Source organism: Gymnodraco acuticeps, unplaced genomic scaffold (assembly GCF_902827175.1).
Source record: "Gymnodraco acuticeps unplaced genomic scaffold, fGymAcu1.1, whole genome shotgun sequence".
Classification (NCBI taxonomy): domain Eukaryota; kingdom Metazoa; phylum Chordata; class Actinopteri; order Perciformes; family Bathydraconidae; genus Gymnodraco; species Gymnodraco acuticeps.
In genome coordinates, this window is record NW_022991327.1 from 43,331 (window position 1) to 56,016 (window position 12,686).

The following is a 12,686-nucleotide window of genomic DNA, read 5'->3' on the forward strand; positions in this document are numbered from 1 at the left end:
GAGGAGTTCGCAAGAACGTGCGTTTTGAAAATGGCTGGAAAAACGCAATTTTTTCAAAATGGCCGACTTTCTGGGGGGCGGGGCTAATGGGAATGTATATACAAATATGTCCGCAATTCCATGAGGAATGTCTGTGCCAAAATTCGTGAAGTTCTGAGGAAACTATATGTGACTACCACACAATAGGGGGCGCTAGTGAGCAGTTTTTTTTGAAAATGTACGTTTTTTTTTTTACATTCTCGAAAAGGTCCTGGGCTCGACGTGTGTCCAAAGTTTTGCGTCCGAAGCTCATTTTATGCTATCGCAATTTTAAAATAATGTATAGGCCACGCCCACATTCTGCATTTGTTTCGACACTTTGAATCTAAGTTTGTCGCCCGAGAGTATGTGTAAAAAAAAAAAAAGATTTAGTCCATCCGCTCTTGAGTTAATAAATTGGTGGTGTTTTTGGCGCCCCCTATAGTACAAAATGAAAATGCTTTGGTGTGCCTATTCGCCAAGACAGACCTGAACGTTTCCACCAAAATCTGTGATGTTTGGATACATTGTTGATGAATTATTGAGGCAAGGCAAGGCAAGTTTATTTATATAGCACTTTCCAACACAAGGCAATTCAAAGTGCTTTACAAAAAATGAAAGAGATTAGAAATGGCATTTAAAATCAGTCATTAAAAAGAAAAGCTAATAAATTAAACATTAAAAGAAAAAATACATGGATAAAAGTTACAGTGCAATTAAACATTAAAAGAAAAAGTACATGGATAAAGTTACAGTGCAGTCTAAGATATGAATAGTTTCAATTAAAAGCAGCGACAAAAAGAAAAGTCTTCTTGCTGGATTTTTAAAGTAGTCAGAGTTGCAGCGGGACCTGCAGGTTTTCCTGGGAGTTTGTTCCAGATTATTTGGAGCATAATAACTGAACGCTGCTTCTCCATGTTTAGTTCTGACTCTGGGGACAGAAAGCTGACCAGTCCCTGAAGACCTGAGAGATCTGGATGGTTCATAATTTAGCAGGAGGTCAGAAATGTATTTTGGGCCTAAACCATTCAGTGCTTTATAACCAGCAGCAGTATTTTGAAATCTATTCTTTGACCACACAGGAAGCCAGTGTAAAGACTTCAGAACAGGAGTGATGTGATCCACTTTCTTAGTGTCAGTGAGGACTCGAGCAGTGGCGTTCTGAATCAGCTGCAGCTTCCTAATAGATGTTTTAGTGAGACCTGTGAAGACACCATTGCAGTAGTCGAGTCTACTGAAGATAAAGCATGGACAAGTTTTTCCAAATCCTGCTGTGACATTAGTCTTTTAATCCTAGATATATTCTTTAGGTGATAGTAGGCTGATTTAGTAACTGTTTTAATGTGACTGTTGAAACTCAGGTCAGAGTCCATGACTACACCTAGATTTCTGGCTTTATCTGTTGTTTTGAACATTGCAGACTGAAGCTCAGCGCTAACTTTTATACGTTCTGCCTTGGCTCCAAAAACCATTACCTCAGTTTTATCTTTGTTTTAATTGGAGAAGAAGTTCTGACACATCCAGTCATTGATTTTGTTCAATGCACTTACTCAGTGTTTGAATTGGAGCATAGTCTCCTGGTTGAAATTGTTACGTAAATTTGTGTGTCATCTGCATAGCTATGGTAACTTATTTTGTTGTTCTTCATATCTGAGCCAGTGGTAGCATGTAGATGTTAAAGAGAAGAGGCCCCAAGATGGAGCCTTGAGGAACCCCCACATGTCATATTTTGTCAACTCAGATGTGTATTTACCTATAGAAACAAAGTTGTTTCTGTCCTTTAAGTAGGATTCAAACCAATTCAGAACTGTTTCCGAAAGTCCCCACCCAGTTCTCCAGTCGGTCTAGTAATATGCTGTGGTCAACAGGTTCACAACGCAGCACTGAGATCTAATAATACTAACACTGAAGTTCTTCTGCCACTGTCTGTGTTTAAGTGGATGTCATTAAAGACCTTTACAAGAGCAGTCTCAGTGCTGTGGTTTGGACGAAAGCCTGACTGGAACACATCAAAACAGTCATTTAAATGCAAGAAATTACTCAACTGTTGAAAAACAACTTTTTCAATGATTTTACCTAGAAATGGGAGGTTTGATATGGGCCTTGTAATTGTTCATTACTGAAGCATCTAGATTATTCTTTTTTTAAGAGCGGTTTAATGACTGCAGTTTTCAGGGCTGTGGAAAAATACCTGAGTGAGAGATTTGTTTACTATATGAAGTAGATCTGAGGCCATGCAAGGAAAAACATCTTTTGAAAAATCCTGTTTGGAATAATATCAAGGCAGCAGGAGGAGGATTTTCAGAGTTTGAATAATGTCTCTAGGTTTTTATCATTAATATGATGGAATTGTGTCATGATGCTCTTGAATTGATGTTAAGTGGAGATAGGGACAACACATTTGCTGTTCCTGATGCAGAGGCATGACTGCTTGTCTGATTTTCTTGAATTTTGTCCGTGAAAAAGGCAAAATCATTGCACGCCCCTGGTGGATAGAAATTCAGAAGCTACTGACACTGGGGGGTTAGTTAGTCTGCGACGGTAGCAAACAAGGCACGTGCGTTGTTTTTGTTTTTGGTAATGATGTCAGAGAGAACGATTGTCGTGCGTTTTTTCAATTCCAAATTATAATAGGCCAAGTCTCTCTTTATAGATTTCAAAGTGAACCTGGAGATTTGTTTTTTCGCCACCTGCGTTCAACTTTTCGAACATTCTCTCTTTTTCACGGTTCATGGCCTTTCTCCATGGAGATATTTTCTTGCCAGACACTTCCTTTACCTTAGTTGGAGACAATGGCATCTATAACATTTTTAATTTTTGAATTAAAATGATCTACTAGCTCATTTACTGAGATGTTGGCAGGGGGCAAGTGTGGAAGAGAAATTCTGAGTAAACATTTCCTAGTATTTTCAGTTAAATATCGCTTTGTGGTTACCTCTTTTTGAAACATTTTTGTGAACAGAAATAGAGCTCTCAAGAAACACAGGAATGGTCAGAGAGTGCAACATCAGTCACCACAACCTTAGAGATATTCAGACCCTTTGAGATAATTAAGTCCAGAGTGTGCCCCTTATTGTGCGTGGGCTCCGTCACAGCTGAGTCAGTCCATAGCTATCAAGAACACAAAACAGTTCTTTAGCCCCTCTGTCCTGGGGGTTGTCAACATGGATGTTAAAATCACCAAACAATGACTAGACGGTCAAAGTCAATACACACTATAGACAGCAGTTCAGTAAAGTCATCAAAAACAGCCTTGCACAGTATTTGGGTGGTCTATAGATATTTAGGAACAGCGCTCGAGAGGAGCATTTCAGCCGAAGGGCCACATATTCAAAAGAATCAAAGTTTCCATACGATGTCTTCCTGCATTGAAGGGAATCATTGAACAGAATAGCAACTCCACCTCCTTTCTATGCATTCTTTCCTGACTCATAAAACTAAAGTGGGAGGGGTTTGATTCGATAAGAACAGCTGCACTGTTATTTTGTTCAATCCAAGTTTCTGTTAAAACATTAAAATCGAGATTGTGCTCAGTGATTAAATCATTGATTAAAATGTTTTTCCTGCCAAAGACCTGACATTAATAAGCTAGTTTAAGTTTGTTAAACACACTATCAGTCATGTTTTTTGTAACAAGCTGTGGCTGACATGGAATCACTGCCTAATTAGATACACTCACACAAAACGTTGAGCGCTTCCTGTTTCTATGATTCACCGCTCTTAATCTATTACCTATCAACACATGATATCGGCAAAGCTACTGGCAGGCAGCGGCCCCGACATGTCCTGGAAAGAGTTGAGAGTGCCATACGCCCTTGAGCCTGGACCCATCACATATCAGTAAGAGTTTGTTTGTGTTTTGTACACACACATCCCTTATCAAGGCTTCGGAGACTGCAGAAGCCCCCTCGAATGGATGGGGAGGTGGTCGACGTAGGCACGGTGATGGAGACGGGCGAGATGGTGCGGGGGTAGAGGAATGCTGCCAGGGGGGGGAGGTGGTTGACGTAGGCGCGGTGATGAGGACGGGGAGATGGTGCGCGTCTCCGCGGTGATTTGGTGGGCGTCGTTGAGGAGCGGGGGTAAAGGACATGGTTGCCAGCCCTGCGTATCGCCTTCGTTGGTCTTTGAACTCCAGGAAGGAATCGGTTGCCAACCCTCTGTATCTCCTTTGTGTGTTCATCGATCTCCAGGAGGGTGGGCGAGGGTGAAAGGGTGAACGGAGTATCCTCAAAGGCGTTGACAGGGGGGGGGGGCAGTGGAGACTCCTCCATGTGTCTCATATGTCTCCCATAATCAGAACATTCCTCAGGCGGGTGCAGTGATAATTCTTCAGGGTTTTCTGCGTGATGTGTTGTGTCTTTCTCGTGTTTTGATTCCTCTTGCCGCTTGTCCTTGGCAGAGGGAACAGATTGATGACGCAGCAGTTGAATATGTTAGAGATAAACAATTTCACTCCTGACTTGTTCAGGCAAACTCCATTTGCCTTGAAAAGATGTCTGCGGTCCCAGAAAAAGTTAAAATTGTCAATAAAATGAACAGAATGGTCAGTACAGACAGTTGAAAGCCAGGTGTTCAGTGCAAACAATCTGCTGAATCTCTCCACTCCTCTTCTGACTGGCGGTAGAGGGCCACTGATGAACACCTCTGCATTTAGAGAGCTGGCAGTTTCCAACAAACATTTAAAGTCTTCTTTCAGCACTTCTGACTGTTGTTTCACAACATCATTTGTTCCAATGTGCAGTACCACATTCTTCACAGTCGGATGTTCAGCCCCAATATGCAGGATCTTCTCAGCCAAGTCAGAGACCATTTCCTTGGGAAAACAGAGTACTTTGGTGTTGTTCTTATTACACAGACCTTTTACATCTCTTACAGCAGAGTCACCCACAATCAGAGTTCAGGCCCAGTCGTTAGCTTTCCCTCTAGCCTTTTACTTTTGGAGTAGCTATTGGTCCTCACCCTGCTGCGTGAAGAGGACAGGTTATCCAGGTCATCAGATCTCCGGTTCTCGGTCAGCGGAGCGTATCTGTTCTGGATTGGCACACTTGGTGGTTTAGGAGGATTGTTTGTAATTCTCCCTTTAGCAGCTGTCCACTGCTGTTTCCTAGTATGAATAGGGGTTGAAGAGGCGCTCTTCCTGGGTGATAACAATGCAGGCCAGCCGGTCGCATCACAGATGTCGGAGCTCTGGGCTCTGCCTGTTATCCGTCCTCCCAAATCCCATGAAGTGATTTACTCTTAGGCTTTGCACCCAGAAGAGTTCCAGGGAGGACTATCACTTGTAGATTTATTACCCGGTACACAGCCCCTCCTGTTCCTTGGAATCCTTGTAGCTGCTAACTAGCTGTGAGTTAGCATACCCTTCTCCATTACTTTGCAACACTGGTAAAGTCGTGTCATTCCCACGACATAGTCCATTCAATTCCACATTAACTTCCAACCGTTGCATTTTCATTTCCAACACAGCCATCTTCTGTATAAGTTTCTGGAAGTCATCTGTAGAGAACGGAGGCATTTTGCTACCAACTAGCTTAAGCTAAATAGCAGTAGCCTACCAGGCTTTAGTTGTTGCTAGGCCACGCTATTGTAAGACTGACGTCGTCGTAAAAATGTTGAAATATGGCTGAAACCCTCCGTCTATTTACGAAGATGAACTGTCCCAGTGATAAGTTAATGAGCATTTCTTTCTAAGCCCCGCCTTTTTGCGAGTATGTTTTAATTCATGGCGGAAATATTTATCGTTTTGAACATGCTCATCTCCTAGGGTAATGTGTCCTGACCCTCCGGCGATACTGTATACTGAGTTTGGTGTTGATAAACTGACAATTTAAATGTAAGTGACTATTTAACTGTGTATGTAAATTATGCCAATTAAAAAAAAAAAATGTAGGCGGAGCTTAGGGTTCCAATTGGATTATTTGTAGAGCAGGTCCACCTGGATATGTTTTGCAAAATGTCAGGTCATTCGGAGTTACGGTGCGACTTTGTGAATTTTTTCCGAAATGGAATTGAGATAGGTGGCGCTAGCGAGCATGTTGAAATATTTTAACAAATTGAGTCCAGAATATTGTAATTTTTCACCGATTCTGGAATCTGTGCAAAATTATACAACTTTGTCCTAAAGGCCTCAAAAACAGGAAAGATGGCGACTAAAAATAATAATACCACCAATAACAATAGGTATCCTCGCACTTCGTGCTAGGACGCCGTTGGGTCCTAGCACTCCGTGCTCGGGCCCTAATAATGAATTAAACAAGGGAATTATGATACTGTACAAACTTAAGCAGTATCAAATTGATAAACAAAAATATTATTGACTTACAAATTACACATCTGAAAAGGGGAGGGAAGAAGTTTACACATATTTAACCTTTCTCCTGAAAACTAAATTATTAACATTTATTTATCTAAATCTCTATCTACATACAAGATACATTTACAATCATAAATAGATCATATCATTATTACTACAATATATATGTAAAATATTCATTTGCGTTGTATGTCATATTTGATAAGACAAATATAAAAAAGACCATCTTTTTACATCTATCATCCAAAAACATTTGTTATAAAAAACATAATAACAAATAAATAAATAAACGAAATACATAAAAAAGGTAAACGGTAATCAAGAAAGGATAAAATAACAAACCATATAAATAAACCGTAAACTCCCAGTTATGATTAAACCGTTTCATCCCTGTATCTTCCCCTGAGCTCCTCATTCAAACTGTTCCAAAGCTTCACCAAACAAACAGTCGGGTGCCGCCAATAAAAAGCTGATCTAAAGCTGATCTAAAGCTGTGTAGACAGGTGTATTCTAGACAGGTGTATTGTAGACAGGTGTATTGCAGACAGTATTGTAGACAGGTGTATTGTAGACAGGTGTATTGTAGACAGGTGTATTGTAGACAGGTGTATTGCAGACAGTGTATTGTAGACAGGTGTTTGTAGACAGGTGTATTGTAGACAGGTGTATGTAGACAGGTGTATTGTAGACAGGTGTATTTGCAGACAGGTGTATTGTAGACAGGTGTATGCAGACATGTGTTATTGTAGACAGGTGTATTGCAGACAGGTGTATTGTAGACAGGTGTATTGTAGACAGGTGTTATTTGTAGACAGGTGTATTGTAGACAGGTGTATTGTAGACAGGTGTGTGAGTGTATTGTTAGACAGGTGTATTGTAGGACAGGTGTATTGTAGACAGGTGTATTGTAGACAGGTGTATTGTAGGACAGGTGTATTGCAGACAGGTGTTGTATTGTAGGACAGGTGTATTGTAGACAGGTTGTATTGCAGACAGGTGTATTGTAGACAGGTTGTATTGCAGACAGGTGTATGTAAGGACAGGTTGTATTGTCGACAGGTGTATTGTAGACAGGTGTATTGTAGACAGGTGTATTGTAGACAGGTGTATTGTAGACAGGTGTATTGCAGACAGGTGTATTGCAGACAGGTGTATTGTAGACAGGTGTATTGTAGACAGGTGTATTGTAGACAGGTGTATTGTAGACAGGTGTATTGTAGACAGGTGTATTGCAGACAGGTGTATTGTAGACAGGTGTATTGTAGACAGGTGTATTGCAGACAGGTGTATTGTAGACAGGTGTATTGCAGACAGGTGTATTGTAGACAGGTGTATTGTAGACAGGTGTATTGTAGACAGGTGTATTGTAGACAGGTGTATTGCAGACAGGTGTATTGTAGACAGGTGTATTGTAGACAGGTGTATTGCAGACAGGTGTATTGTAGACAGGTGTATTGCAGACAGGTGTATTGTAGACAGGTGTATTGTAGACAGGTGTATTGTAGACAGGTGTATTGCAGACAGGTGTATTGTAGACAGGTGTATTGCAGACAGGTGTATTGTAGACAGGTGTATTGCAGACAGGTGTATTGTAGACAGGTGTATTGTAGACAGGTGTATTGCAGACAGGTGTATTGTAGACAGGTGTATTGCAGACAGGTGTATTGTAGACAGGTGTATTGTAGACAGGTGTATTGTAGACAGGTGTATTGTAGACAGGTGTATTGTAGACAGGTGTATTGCAGACAGGTGTATTGTAGACAGGTGTATTGTAGACAGGTGTATTGTAGACAGGTGTATTGTAGACAGGTGTATTGCAGACAGGTGTATTGTAGACAGGTGTATTGTAGACAGGTGTATTGCAGACAGGTGTATTGTAGACAGGTGTATTGTAGACAGGTGTATTGTAGACAGGTGTATTGTAGACAGGTGTATTGTAGACAGGTGTATTGCAGACAGGTGTATTGCAGACAGGTGTATTGCAGACAGGTGTATTGTAGACAGGTGTATTGTAGACAGGTGTATTGTAGACAGGTGTATTGTAGACAGGTGTATTGTAGACAGGTGTATTGCAGACAGGTGTATTGTAGACAGGTGTATTGCAGACAGGTGTATTGTAGACAGGTGGGATCAGCGCACCTGCGTAGGCTTTTGGTTTTTCAACATGATGCCCAGAGGCGCTACAGTGGATGTACTGAGCTATTATCCTCCTCTTCATCATCAATATATCAGGTCTCAGATATATCCAGAGCCTGTCTCTGATTGGCTGAAACACCAAACAGATCATTGCAGCATTACCCATAATCCCCTCTGTTTCAGCCCTGTTTCCAAAGTGCTGATTCTCTGTCTGTGACTTTAGATGAAAATAAGGAGCCCCTCCCCACGCCCCTCTGAGAGAGCTCAATGCAATGGTGCTCTAGGAGGATATTCAGGTGATAAGGGGGGGGGGGTTACCTTGGTTGCTGATTGGCTAATGGCTACACAAGACAAAACATCATTATGACATCATAAAGTGGATCACAAGTGGATCTTGCATAATAGGTGGCACTTAAAGGGGGGTGGGGGGTACCTGAGCTGAAGCCCAGCCCCAGCAGCAGCAGGCAGGCGAGCAGAGCCAGCAGGGAAACCAGCAGCAGAACCGACAACAGAACCTCCAGCTGGGTCCTCCGGCCCAGCAGCTCCACACCGCCCTTCCTGAAGCCCACCTGCCAATCAGAGACACACTTTAATAACATGCCACGTACTTTAATATCCCATCAATAATAATCCATCATGCAGTCCCACAGAAAGAGAAGAAGACATACAGGAAGTAAACACTAAAGGGAACATCAGAAGAAGACAGACAGGAAGTAAACACTAAAGGGAACAGCAGAAGAAGACAGACAGGAAGTAAACACTAAAGGGAACAGCAGAAGAAGACAGACAGGAAGTAAACACTAAAGGGAACAGCAGGAGAAGACAGACAGGAAGTAAACACTAAAGGGAACAGTAGAAGAAGACAGACAGGAAGTAAACACTAAAGGGAACAGCAGAAGAAGACAGACAGACAGTAAACACTAAAGGGAACATCAGAAGAAGACAGACAGACAGTAAACACTAAAGGGAACAGCAGAAGAAGACAGACAGGACAGTAAACACTAAGGGAACAGCAGAAGAAGAAGACAGACAGGAAGTAAACACTAAAGGGAACAGTAGAAGAAGACAGACAGACAGGAAGTAAATACTAAAGGGAACAGCAGAAGACAGACAGACAGACAGTAAACACTAAAGGAACATCAGAAAGAAGACAGGACAGGAAGTAAACACTAAAGGGAACAGCAGAAGAAGAACGACAGGAAGTAAACACTAAAGGGAACATCAGAAGAAGACAGACAGGAAGTAAACATTAAAGGGAAACAGCAGAAGAAGACAAGACAGACAGTAAACACTAAAGGGAACAGCAGAATAAGACAGACCGGAAGTAAACACTAAAGGGAGCAGCAGAAGAAGACAGACAGGAAGTAAACACTAAAGGGAACAGCAGAAGAAGACATACAGGAAAGTAAACACTAAAGGGAACAGCAGAAGAAGACATACAGGAAGTAAAAACTTAAGGGAACAACAGAAGAAGAGAGACAGACAGTAAACACTAAATGGAACAGCAGAAGAAGACAGACAGACAGTAAACACTAAAGGGAACAGCAGAAGAAGACAGACAGACAGTAAACACTAAAGGGAGCAGCAGAAGAAGACAGACAGGAAGTAAACACTAAAGGGAACAGCAGAAGAAGACAGAGGGCCTCTTTAAGTCTGCAGTCCTGTCTGTGTGAACGCAGACAGGACTGAGTCCACTGAACCTCCTCTCCCTTCCTGCAGTGTATTAAAGCTAAGCCCTCTCTCGTGGGAGGTGGACCCCCTGTCCTGAGACCCTCCTGGGATTTAACGCCCCTCTCAGGACTTCACCTGCGAACGTTATCCACGGAGGCTGAAGCAGACTTTTGATGTTTGTCCTCTGAGTTTAAACACTAACAAAACGTCTGATGCTTTCAGATCAATCAGAATAACTAACAACAGACGTGAATAAAGAGTCATGTTCACTGAATGAGGCTGGAAATATGGAGAAATCTAATATGTGTTGTTAAAATACCTGGATATTGATGTATAAGAAAATGGCTAATTATAATGCAGCCAGACATTTAGTCTCATATTAAAAAAAGAAAATGTCAGCAACATTTCTTGTCTCTTCATACCCCCCCCCCCCTTATCACCTGAATCTCCTCTAGAGCTCCATTTGAGTTCTTTGTAATCCAAATGTCTCTCAGAGGGGCGTGGGGAGGGGCTCTTATTTTCATCTAAAGTACCAGACAGAGACTCAGCACTTTGGAAACAGGGCCTGAAACAGAGGGGGATTATGGGTAATTGCTGCAATGATCTGTTTGGTGTTTCAGCCAATCAGAGACAGGCGAGACCTGTGATGTATTGATGAAGAAGAGGATGATAGGGACCTTTAATTTAAATGATTTTTTTTTCCTTTTGTATATTTCTCAGCCCTATTTCCTTGTGTGTTCTTCTTCTGTGTTTGTGTTGCGTTCACTGACCTCCACGGCGTCAGAGACGAGGCTGAATCCCCCGCAGTGTCCGACGCTTCGTCCTCCTCGAACGTGGCTCGCTTGTAGCTGGACATCTGCAGAAGAGACGGAGACACATAGCACATTGAACATCTCTGCTAAAGGACAAAAACAAAGAATGGATTTTCTCCGGCGCCTCAGGTCCTTTGGGGCGAGCAGAGAAAGTCTTCTGTTGTTCTTTACATCTGTGACTGCGTCTGTTCTACTGCCACACTACCGGGTACAAGTGTCAACAGCTTTCAAATCAGAACGGCTCCACCCGTTAGAAACCTGCTCAGTCTGTTGGTCACCCTGTCAGAGACTTTCTGACTCTTGTAAAGCTTGAACTGCCGTGTGTTGAAAGGTGCTGTATAAATAAACTTGCCTTACAAACTAAAAATATATAAACTGCTTGATCGATCGCAGAGTCTTCTTCATCTGTTATTCACACTCTGCTGTCGGTCAAACAGGCCTCAGGGACAGACATGTGATATCTCAGGAGTGCTCAGTAAGTATATTGAATGAACACAGCATCAACCAAACCCGTTCAGGGGTGCTAGTGCTAGTGACTTATCCGACCGGCCCACTTCAGTGCGGCCCATCGGGATTCGTCCCGAGCGTCCCGATGGCCAGTCCGCCCCTCTGGCTGGGAAACATCGTACGGAGCCAAATGTGATCGATTTAGTGTTTATCAGAATACAGGGATTCCAACCCACTCCAACTTAATAACTGAAATAAACTCAAAACATCTTTAGTGCCGTTTAACTTCTTAGTTTTTACAAGTCTGTAAATATACACAACTTCATAATAAAACACATTTACCTTTTGGTTTGTGAAGTTAAAACAATATGAGGGAACCATGAAGTGTTACCGTCTGTATGAAGATATGAAATGTCTATCAGTTTCAGTTTATCAGTAAATGTGAGCTGGAGCGCGTTTCCTCCTAACCCTACGTCTCAGATCAGATTCCCTCCTAACCCTACGTCTCAGATCAGATTCCCTCCTAACCCTACGTCTCAGATTCAGATTCCCTCCTAACCCTACGTCTCAGATCAGATTCCCTCCTAACCCTACGTCTCAGATCAGATTCCCTCCTAACCCTACGTCTCAGATCAGATTCCCTCCTAACCCTACGTCTCAGATCAGATTCCCTCCTAACCCTACGTCCTCAGATCAGATTCCCTCCTAACCCTACGTCTCAGATCAGATTCCCTCCTAACCCTACGTCTCAGATCAGATTCCCTCCTAACCCTACGTCTCAGATCAGATTCCCTCCTAACCCTACGTCTCAGATCAGACTCCCTCCTAACCCTACGTCTCAGATCAGATTCCCTCCTAACCCTACGTCTCAGATCAGATTCCCTCCTAACCCTACGTCTCAGATCAGACTCCCTCCTAACCCTACGTCTCAGATCAGACTCCCTCCTAACCCTACGTCTCAGATCAGATTCCCTCCTAACCCTACGTCTCAGATCAGATTCCTCCTACTACGTTTCAGATCAGATTCCCTCCTAACCCTTCAGTCTCAGATCAGACTTCCCTCCTAACCCTACGTCTCAGATCAGATTCCCCTCCTAACCCCTACGTCTCAGATCAGATTCCCTCCTAACCCTACGTCTCAGATCAGATTCACTCCCTACCCTACGTCTCAGATCAGATTCCCTCCCTACCCTACGTCTCAGATCAGATCCCTCCTAAACCCCTACGTCTCAGATCAGAAGTACTTTAATGATCCCAGCAGCACGAAGAGACAAGAAGGAGCAGAG

At 42.6% G+C, this 12,686-nt stretch overlaps 1 protein-coding gene across 1 annotated transcript in view; it reads right to left on the reverse strand.

The window, feature by feature from the left end:
• Window positions 1–11,946, reverse strand: part of ece2b (endothelin converting enzyme 2b) — a 45,196-nt gene extending 33,250 nt beyond the window's left edge. The window contains 3 exon segments of the mRNA XM_034240404.1: window positions 8,904–9,039; window positions 10,912–10,928; window positions 10,931–11,946. Of these exon segments, the coding sequence (XP_034096295.1) occupies window positions 8,904–9,039; window positions 10,912–10,928; window positions 10,931–11,027 (250 nt within the window). The 5' untranslated portion in view covers window positions 11,028–11,946.
• Window positions 11,947–12,686: the final 740 nt, after the last annotated feature.